The 11,493-nt window shown below is 32.6% G+C and overlaps 2 protein-coding genes across 2 annotated transcripts; one reads left to right on the forward strand and one right to left on the reverse strand.

Annotated features, from left to right (window-relative positions):
* The first annotated feature begins 2,989 nt into the window (after positions 1–2,989).
* LOC141677804 (uncharacterized) lies at positions 2,990–5,913 on the forward strand. Its single transcript, XM_074483875.1, has 7 exons — positions 2,990–3,176; positions 3,303–3,341; positions 3,456–3,509; positions 3,646–3,699; positions 5,242–5,295; positions 5,385–5,456; positions 5,545–5,913. Exons 1-7 carry the CDS (start codon positions 3,123–3,125, stop codon positions 5,656–5,658), a joined length of 441 nt encoding a protein of 146 aa, XP_074339976.1. The 5' UTR covers positions 2,990–3,122; the 3' UTR covers positions 5,659–5,913.
* A 2,666-nt stretch (positions 5,914–8,579) lies between these two features.
* LOC141677813 (small ribosomal subunit protein eS21y-like) lies at positions 8,580–10,456 on the reverse strand. Its single transcript, XM_074483886.1, has 4 exons — positions 10,311–10,456; positions 10,143–10,224; positions 9,889–10,021; positions 8,580–8,860 (listed from the first exon to the last, which is right to left on the reverse strand). Exons 2-4 carry the CDS (start codon positions 10,190–10,192, stop codon positions 8,798–8,800), a joined length of 246 nt encoding a protein of 81 aa, XP_074339987.1. The 5' UTR covers positions 10,193–10,224; positions 10,311–10,456; the 3' UTR covers positions 8,580–8,797.
* Positions 10,457–11,493: the final 1,037 nt, after the last annotated feature.

Genomic DNA, 11,493 nt, shown 5'->3' on the forward strand with positions numbered 1-11,493 from the left:
CAACCACCAACTACCACAATATTCAAATCACAACCAACAACAATTATATTCAATACTGCTACAATTTTATTCAAACTCATAAAACTCATACAAATGCAATTACTAGATTACCAGTACATCAATCAAACAATACGTAACTTAACAAAATAAAAAACCAAGTGAACAACAACAATAACAACGCTTTACTAAAAGTCCCTCTTTTTGTTTTTGCCTCCTCCCCCCAAACAACTCTTTCATCCATTGCACTGCATTTATCCATCGGGGCACTTTCATGAAGAACTTTAGTACTAATCATTTCTGTTTGCTGGACATTTTTTGTCGGGTATTATTCTACACTACGCGCAACAGTGGGATAATTATATATATCCCAATTAACAAGAACATGCAATATACCAAATAACGAAACAAAATCATGAAGGTAAAATAATAAGATAAATTAGTAACTGAATAGACAAAGATCAAATTGAACACTTATCTCTAACAAAAGCTTTATGAAATATGAAAGAGACAATAACAGCTGAGGCCTCTAGGCTCTATTCTTGAAGAGATTATTGCCTCACTTACGCTGTGTTGGGTTGCAGCAATATCACTTTCAGGATACAACAGTTCAGAGTACTTCATCCACAGATACGTAGCACTCAACAACGACCTGGCCTCAGTTCACCCATAATACCTATGATGTATTCTGTATGTTTGTTGGAGAGAAAGAGAGTGAACGTAGCTAGGGTTTTCACAAGTCTGTGTTAACATTCTGTATGACCGGAGAGAAAGAGAGAGAACGTAGCTAGGGTTTTCACAAGTCTGTGTTAACAGTCTGTATGACCCATACGTTTTGTTCAATATATATATATAACCCAAAATGTAACTGAATATAATACATTAATTAAAATAAATATTCAGACTTATATTGCATTTAATGAATATTTCCAGATACGTAACTGTTAGTATGAGGATTTGTTATATCCTGATACAACATCCCATCAACGGATAATCCACATTGTGTATCAACGGATAAATCCATCAACAGATGAGCAGTCCAATACATCAACGGATCATGCACACTGTTCAACGGATACTCAGTTCAATGCATCAACAGATAATGCATAACTAATCATTCCTGTTATACAGATTCAATATTCATATCAAACCATATAATAAGTCAGTAAATATTTTAATTAAACATTAAGTAAAATTCCTCTTTACTTAATCAATGTGGGACATAACCCACAAACCCATTTCAAGCTACTAATTTCAACTCAATTTCTATATGGATTACACTAAGAAAATGACTTAGATCCACACATGAAAGTTTAAGTCCTCATTACACGGAATAACCTCCAACAATTAGTTTTAGGAAATTACATCAAGAACATGTTTACAACATGCCTTAAACTTTCCATTTTCTAACATTTTAAGCTCCGCTTCAAGCCGATTAATCCTCCGTATTAGGCCCGGGATAATTACACGAGCTCTATCGCACATTAGAGGGTCAATCCATTTGAGAAAACTGCATTTTTTTATGCGCAAGCCATAAATCGGCGACCGACATTTGTTGTTGTTCATGCGGTTTGTTGCACAGACCAGGCACCACAATAACACTTGGCAGCCATTAAAATGAAGAGGTGGAAGAAAGAAAAAATGGAAGGAGGAAGAAGAAGAGGATTTATATAAGTGTTTATATAATACCCCTGTATATATCACAGACTTTATAGTTGTTTAAAAATTTTAGTTCATTATTACCCATGGCTAACGTTGACTGTTAACAGTTAACGATAATTAGCCAAAGTGGTGCAAATTGAATTAAAATTAATAACTGAGGGATGCATTCTGCTTAAATTAATAGTTTGGGATCAAAGTGCGAAAGTGAATATTTATAAGGGATGCAAAGTGCGATTTACTCATTCTTTTTTTAATATGATTATAATAAAAAATATAATTTTATAATATGAAACAAATTTTTGATTCTTATTTACAAGTTCAAGTTTAATTTTATTTTTAACTTTGTTTAATAGAATTTTTTTAAACTAAATCAAACCGTACCGAACCGTTTTAAACAGATTGGTTTGGTTTGGTTTTTTTCACGTAACGGTTTGGTTTCAGATTGGATCTTAGGAAAACCATTAATTTCGATTTGGGGTTTGGACCATAATCCCGACCAGTCATTTAAAAACTCGAACTCAGAAAGGGCCTTTTTTGTAGTTTTAAGTTGCTATCTCTTTTAACAGTAAAAACAAAAGTAGCCGCCTCCCTGCTTCGTCTGCTTCGTCTCCTAGGGTTTGTTCTTGTTAAGTTAATCGCGGGACTTTCGCTGGTTTTCTCCGTTGGAAAGCTCCAGACCTCTCATTTTCTTTTGTTCATGTTAATTTTCCTTTAATAAAATTTAGTATTTTGAGTGTTTGTGTGTCACTCCTACTGGAGTGTGCGATTTGTCTCACTTTTTGGGGTGTCTTGTTATGTTTTTGTCTGGTGAGGTTTATTTGGTGTTGGATCTGTTGAGAACGAGTTTATTGATATTTTTTGTGATCTGAAAAACTGACATCGAATCTGGGGTGGTAATGATTATTACAAAAGCTCATCTTTCACAACAAAAAATTGTTCATCTTTAACGAGTTTACAATTTCGACATGTCTTACATGTAGATACCTGAGGTTTTCAGCATGTCTATACCTAGTTTCCGACATATAGACAGATGTAGTGTCGATTCTTCAATCCCAATTTATGCGATTGGTGTTTCCGAACTCAACAATAATTTTTATGTGATATGGTCAATTGTAATGTTACCGTTTTCAGAGATGTTTGTGCAATTTGGATAGTCCCGGATGACTTTGATTTCGTTTTTAATTTGAAGAATTTTAAAATTTTATGTATTAAACGATCAGAAAATAAATAATTCAATTATTTTTAGTATGTTATTTATTTTTCAATTACGACTTGAGATTTGTGTCGGTAGTATTATGTTCAAATTAATGAATACTATTTGTTTGTGAAAAAAAACTCGAACTCAAATTCAAACCGAACAACAAAACCCTAACTAATCTACTTCAATCATAGTACTTGTAACTCTCTCTCTCTCTCTCTCGCGCGCGCGTAATCGATCGTGCAATCGGATCTTTGATTTCGAAATGGCAACCTCAGATTCATCTCCCTCTTTGCCTCCCACTTCTCCTCTCTCCGAGGTACTATACCTCTACATTATATCCTTATGTATCTATATTTTTAAATTTTGTTTTTACTGAAAATTCAAGCCAATATATATGTGTGTATATACAAATCTGAAAATCTGTGATATGGGTTCTTTGCAGCACAAAGAAAATGCCCTGCCCATCAACTCCAAAATTGCGGTATTTTTGAACTTTGTTGTTTAAATTGGCATTTTGTAGTTCAAAAGTTGTGTTTGTGTTTGTAGAATTTAATTTATGGGAGTTCGTATGGAATGTGGGGTTTTGTTTTCGTAGGAATTGACCGAATCGAGGACTGAGCTTTTAAGTAGGATTCAAGGCTTGAAACAGGTGAATTCTCGTAATTTGCATAATTTTAAGAATTGATTGGCTTTTTGCAACACGTGTGTGCTTCTGATTGTTACGTATATGAGATCATGACAGATATTAATTTGTTCGTTTATTATTTGTTTGTTTTGATTCTTAGGATTTGCAAGGTTGGAGGTTGAAGATGGACACTCAAGTTAAGAATTATCAGACTGTAAGTGCTTTTTGGTGAATCTAAGTTATCGTATAGTACACATTAGTTGTCTCCGAGTTAATTATGTTTTGCTGTACATAATTGAATAGCTCAAACTGTATGTGTATTCCTATTTATGTATCCATGGGGATTTGCTATGTGATGTGTCTATAGGAAAAATTTAAGGTACACAAATTAGTTAAGAATTCACAAAATGAAAGCAATGACAAAAGTTAAGGCTGACAACATGTTCGTCAACGCAGATGCGAATGTTGTTGTGGTTTTCTTCATTCAAAGGACATACATAATTCGACCCAACAATGCTCTGTAAAAATAAGAAATATTATCTATCATATGGCTATATACAAAAGTTTGGGAAAATGTTGTTAGTCTTGACTTATTACTCTAAAAGGTCAAGAATTACAACCGTATCAAACATTTTTTTTCCTGAGACTGACAAAATTTGTCAAGATCTTAACAAGATTTGTGATGTTTCTTGAGGACATATTTGTATAGGAGGGTAGTTTTTGGCCCTCTAGACTTCTAGAGTAGGCTACGACTAGCATTCTTCTAAATTCTAAAAGTAGCCATGTGTTAAATAGAATTCTTATTTTTGCAAATCGTTGTTGGTTCAAATTCTACATGTCGTTGGAATGAAGAAAACCACAACATTCGCAGCTGCACTGACTAGTTGTCAGCCTTAACTTTCATCGTTACTTTCATTTTTAGGGTGCTTATAATCCACCATCTTTGTCTACTTCAATTTTCCAACAAAATCATCACAAGGCACATCCTTGTGGGTACAATTACAGGAATACATATATTTGTAAGTTACATACCATTTATGTTGGTGCTGCAGAATATGTTTCATTATATCTTTAACTTAATGGATGTTTGTATTTTCTTAGAATGTAGTGATAGTATGTACATGTAGGTATCTATATGTATAATTGTTAATTTCTGTCTGTAGTACATTATACATTACATCTTACTTCTCTAATTAGCCAGATAATTGTAATATAATTGTATAAATCGCAGGCTTCCCGTCTGTCCACTCGCTTTGTAAAATGAAGTGCTTTTCTTTCTTATAATTTTGTGATGGATCTGTCTGTGAATTGTCATTCCTGACCACAACTAGTAGTGATGCGCTGTGACCAAAGCCTACGTCCCCACTCCCTTACATAGTAGCAGAGTTCGATTTTTCATACAGTTCTGTAGTTTGAGGTCTTGGCGATTATTGCCTCGGACTTTGATTTTTTTGTTTTTCGTAGTTCTTTTGTTTCTTCATTGCATGTTGATATACTGGTGTAAATTGTGGAATTCTTATTATTATTTTGTAAATTTGATAAAGTTATTTAAATGAAAATGTTGAAACTAAGTCTACCGCAAAACACTCAACATATTGCACTCAAGCACATTATTGAGACATGCTGCTTCAAAATTATCGAGGATTACTAATGTCGGTCATTACATGAATTTACAAGTTAGGTTGTGTGCAATTATGCATTGTCACACTTGACATTATTGCTTGGCAATTTTTGATTAATTTTTTTTGTTTTATAGGAGCTTTCTGAACTTAAGAAGTCGCTCAATGTTGAAGTGGATCAACTCCGATCGGTGAGGGACAGATGGGCAGTGTGTTCATTATTGGGCTTTGATTTTTCATTTGTAGCAGGAACTAATGTTATCTAACTGGATTAAACCAGGAATTCCAAGAATTGAGAACCACTCTTAAGCAACAACAAGAGGATGTTACTGCAAGCTTGAAGAATCTGGACGTAAGCTATCTTAAGTTGCATTAACACCTACTCATTTACATGTAGAAGTCTTTTGAATTCATAATCTGATTCCTTTGAACTCTTGTAGCTACAAGATGTTCCTGGAGAAGCCAAGGAGGCTGAAGTTCTGAAAGTTGAAAGCAACGATGAAAAAGCACAGGATTTGCCTACAGCGAATGACGATAACGAAACTAAAAAGTAGCCTTTCACTGCTTTTTCTACAAAGATGTTTCTCATCAATTAAGTTGACAAGGAAGTCAGACTTCTACCCAAAGTATTTCGCTTGGGTACTTTCGGAGTACTATCTATTCAGCATTTTGATGCATGTTAGTCCAGGAGATTTATTTTAACCTTTTCATTTAAGAACTTTATCAAACTAGCTAGTGTTTGAAGACTGCAGTTCCCGTAATTATATATTTTTATGAAAAGCTGAATTATGTGGGCTTTCTTTAGCTTTCGTTAGCCTGCAATCCCTCAACTAAAATGGTTTCCATTCATAAAAAAGTAGCTTCAGCTTTGATTTATCTAAAATCTGATAGAAGGTGCATCCTTCTCATTCTTTAATTCTTTATTTGCACATGCACCCACAAAGTCCATCGATTCATCAATTCATTGATTACTATTCAGGATAAATCAATTATTTTTGTTGATTTTTATGCAGCCATAAAACTCCATCAATTCATCGATTACTATTTATCAAATAAATAATTTAGTTTTATATGATAAATTTAAATTCATCTCTATTATTTAATGGTCCCACAAATAATATTCAATAATAGATTGTTATATAATTTTAGATTTTTGATAAAATTGTGGATAAATTTAAATTTTTGATAAGATTTTCATTGAATCACGTAATAACACGTGTCTTGATCTAAATTTGCAGATAGAAAAGTTGTTTATAATAATATCATGATCTTCTGAGTATAGTATCTCAAAATCATTACAATTTATTATCAAAATGAATGCATTGAAAAGATTATTGAGTCAGAGATATATAACAACACAGTCAAGAAGAGTCTGAAATCATGAATACCATGGTCACCGAAGCGGCAATGGTGATGGATTTCATCGACACTTCAGATGAACCACAAGGACGTGGCTCACGGCCTGGAAAATCTCCCAATCATCATAGACAAAGGTTGTCGAGAGGTAAAAATCTCATTGTTTGCTAAGAAACAGGAAACATATCGCAAAGATGTAGAGAGGTGTTTTGGTATCTTGCAATCTCGATGGGCAATTCTTTGCCACGGTGCTCAGATGCATAAGCATTCCACCCTTAGAAGTATCATGATGACTTGCATCATATTGCATAACATGATAGTTGATGATGAAGTGTTGAAGATGAATTTGTGGAGTCAGTATAAGAAGATCTAATGAATCCATCAACATCACGGGTTTATGATGGGTTTATGATGGGCCAGTAGATTGTAATGTAATTAGAATTCCTTTTGTACCAGTACAAAGAGACGGAAGAAATCAACAAGCATTTTGGGATCGTATTGAAAACTTGGAATCAGCTTATGTTCATACAATGTTTCAAAATGATTTGGTAGAGCACAATTGGACAATTGAAGCCAATGAATAGTTGTAGATGTCCAAATACATAATTGTAATTATCCGGAAGGGAGCCAATTAGTACTCATTATATATTTTTATATGTATAAATATATGAAAGAAAAGATGAGATTGAGAAGCTAAATTTTTGGGTAAAAATGAACACAAAAGAATTAATATTTAAAACTAGAATAAGTTACCATTATTCGTATATAGCCGTTACTTGATTGAATGTATACAAATATATAGCTGTTATAGTGCTAATAAAGTGAAAAAGAAATGGGCCCCGCTAATTGCTGCCCGTTGGTGAGTCCTTTAAAAATCAATCCTCCTCCTATTGATGAATTGAAGGAGTAGTAATTATTGAGGGCATCAACTAATCTACTAGGCACGGTGAATATGCTTTAACTAAAAATGTTTTGGCAGACAAGTTATATACATTTTCTATTGGTAGATTTGACATTTGCTACTGATTCAGTTGCTTCTGATAATAATTTGTACCCCCTGCAGTTATTATAGATTGAAAACATTGAATAACAGATCTTTAAACTTTCTTCTGATTTACAGACAGATGGTAGGGTTGAGCCTGATTGATTTGCTAGCAGCTAGTGGTTTCCAAAATTCTACCCCTGTCTAACATACTTTTGCATTGTTATTGGAATAATTAAAACCTTAAAACCCTTTTCTTTTAGGAAGTATACACAGCTTTTAAAAGTAAGATTACATCTCAAATGGAACTAACCAGAAACATGAAAGGCTTAAATCAATACTGTTATGATAATAGAGAGTGGACAATTTTGTTTTAAAACAGGCGGACAGGTAATGCAGCTCTAGTGTTATACTTGTACCTTAGAACTTGAAGTTCAGCAGATTCTGATCTATTGTTCAACCATTTATCATCAGCACTACTTAATCATACTCCCTCCATCCCATTTTACTTGTCACGTTTGACTTTGATCCAGTCAAATTGACTAAAATTTGACCAAAATTTATTAATATTATATGATTGAACAAAATAAAAAAATTACATCACCGAAAAATATATTTAATCTACTTCAATATATAACTTTTAGTTTTTTGAAAAAAATATAAGAGCGTTTAATCTTTGGTAAAAAATTGGTCAATTTAATTTCTGTAAAAGGAAATGTGACGACTAAAATGGAATATATGGAGTATCAATTACGAGTAAACAGACTTTCAAAGCATAGCTGTATCACAAAATCCAAGTTTAGCAGAGACGAAGTGTTGAGGGTTCTTGTTACATGGTTACAAAGTCAGTGATGTTTTAACATGATGGAGTTATTTTCTTAAAGAGCAAATGTCAACAATAAACACAATCCTCCATCTCGTAATACAGGTTTGGGTAGCCTTGTAATGCAAGTACAAGGCTGTTTCGTAATAGAAGGGAGGGGGTGATTACGCAAGCATTTTCTAATACAAGGATTTGTTGAACTATGTCTATGATACTAGCTAATGCGACATCATGTCAACAGTGGGATCTGGCGATAAGTATACAACCCAAAATAAAACAGAGCAAACACATACCAATACAGTTATATGACATAATTTGATGCCAAAATGGGTGATATCCTGATAAATTGAAGACAATTTTTAACTGAAACAGGAACACGTCAAAATAGTATTATAGGGCATATAAAACCCCAAGGTTCAAGCTCACAAACTATTTAAATTAAAAGAAAGAAGTACTTTGCATAGCAACATGCCAACATCTTTCACTTAAAAGAGAAACAGACCTAACAAATAACAACGATAACAATCTGTTTCTATTGTTTAAGCTCAGCTTTCTTTTTCTGCCAAAGACGATCTACAGCACTGTCAGCATCTCCCTGTACAGAAAATAACACAGATATATATTACTCAGCTGCATCAATTCATGAAAAGCATACAAGTGACCTTTATTCAATATTGCAAACAGGCTATATGTTACGAACCTTCCTAAATTTCAAACAATTAATCTCTTAATCCCACCCAACCCCGTAGCCAAACTTTAACAACCAACATATACATTCCTCAAAACCTTCTATAATTGCAAATGCCAAAAAGAGGGTGATTTAAAACATCATGCACACGATACATGTCAACCATTTGCTCGGTACCGCTTGCAAAGTAAAAACTTTATTGCACTACTCTATTACAGGAGAACATCCAGGCTAAGACATATCAATAATTAAACTGAATATTCAGTCGCTACACATCTCACTACTAGAACTATTTTCCTACCAGCATATTGAAACTCATCAGACCGATAGAAATCAATGCAGATGTACTAACCCAAACTTCAATACACACAATAGTAAGGCAATCAAAAACCAATTTAAATAATATTGCAAATTCAACCAACATACGTTACCAGGTTACCAGGTAAATGTGTCTAAACCTTACTCCTACCTAAAAAAAGATAAGCCGAACACCCAAGACCTCTTCACAAAGCAACAGACACAATGAAAATACAATGTAAACAAATCACGACAACTACTAATATACGACCCTACTCTATTCTACAATAGGATAACAACCATGCTAAGGCATTTCAAGAATCAAATCGAATATATACACTTGCTACACAATTTTATCACCGCAGCAATTTTCCCCCTTCCGTAAACTAAAACTCGTTACATAGATCACACATCAAACCAATACAATACAGAAAACTAAAAAACCTTTCATAAATCAACTCAACGTACTAACTCAACCTCCAATAATCAACTACGCAATCAAAATATCCCAAATTTAAACATTCTACGAAACGAGGTAAATGCAATTAAACTACTAACAATCAATTACAAAAACTACTACTAAACACAATCATAAAATACACAAATATTAATTTACGCAAACACGAAAAGCAAATAACCTGAGCACGGACGAAACCGCAAAGAGCGAAAGTGGTGAAACCGCCAGTATAAACACCCCTCTCATCCAAATGACCCACATTAATCTGAACAGAAGCGTGGTCTTTCGAAGTGATCAAACGGTTAGTTGCTGAGCTGTAATCCAAATAACAATAATAATAATATTTAATCATAATCACAATTCACATAACCATAACAAACCAAAAAAATCAACAATTAAAACAAGCAAAAATATAAATTAAAATGTTTAAATTACCATTTTCTGGGGATGTAGAGATCCATGTTTTGTCCCTCATCGTTCATCATCTTGCCTGGTTTTTAGATTTCTACTCTCACAACTGTAAACAAAATAAGCATTTAAATCAAAATTAAAATCAAAATATAGAAAAATGATTATAAGGTATGAATAGGATAATATACTTACAAAAGTTTGTGTGTATAGGTAGCGAAAGAAGATGAGATTGGAGGCGCTGTGAAAATAAGTGCGAGAGTGAGGGGGTTATATGAAGCAAAACAAAAACCCTAGATTTTTGTTTGCGATGGACGGCTTAGATTGATCGGTCAAGGCCCAAAGTTTGCATCGATCCGGTTTGTTAAGCCCATTTGAGTTATTTACCGGATTCTTAACATTGGGCACAGCGGCGGATCGGCACGCATATCAAGAATACCGTGAAATATATTTTCTTAAATAACTTTAAATATTTTTTAAAATAAAAATATATTGTTTAAACTTTTATAAATAAAAAAATTAAAAATAAATTATAGAACTATATTTTATAGTAACCTTAAAATGCGTGTCAAGTATAGGGAAAAAGTATGCAAAAAATTCAGGGGGACGGAGGGAGTAGTATTATAACTAAAATTTTGTAACTCTGAAATTTAATTATTACGAGCCTAAAACTCGTGCAATATACGGATTATTTTTAATATTACATATTTTTTTTAGTTTAATCTAAAGTAAAAATTTTAAGCTATGAAACTTATTTATTTGAAATTTTAATAATATGATTTGATAATACTTATTAATATACACATAGGTGTATAAGTTAGTTATACTACAGTTATAAAAAAATAATATAGTGATTGAAATTTATATTTTTATTGATATTTATAGGTGTGTTTACGAAGGAATGTTATATTTAATTAAAAGGTAAATTTTAGCTCATATCAATAGTATACGAATTGTCATTAGTCTGTTAACCGACAAAATCCAACTAACTATATTCAGATTTATGTTAGTTTAATATATTTAAACCCAAATCAATGGTACAATTTTCTGTGTCAATGGCAACAAAATTATGTTAGTTTGAAACCCGTTATATGAACCAAATATAACTAATTATACTTAACATTTTATTTAATTTTATTTTAGTATGGGGTGATTATTATTTTATATTAGACCGAATGGATAATATGTATTGTTTTGTTTTAGTTTGATGATATTATATCGACCCCACAAATTTCCTTCAAACTTTTATTTTGTTGTAGTTCGGTCCAATAATATAACGTTTTTAGCCGAACCAATAATATTTACTATTTTACTTTAGTTTGATTCTTCAAATCCAACTAACCAATAATATTTATTATTTTACTTTAGTTTGATTTTT

This window comes from Apium graveolens, chromosome 1, assembly GCF_009905375.1.
Source record: "Apium graveolens cultivar Ventura chromosome 1, ASM990537v1, whole genome shotgun sequence".
Taxonomy (NCBI): Eukaryota; Viridiplantae; Streptophyta; class Magnoliopsida; order Apiales; family Apiaceae; genus Apium; species Apium graveolens.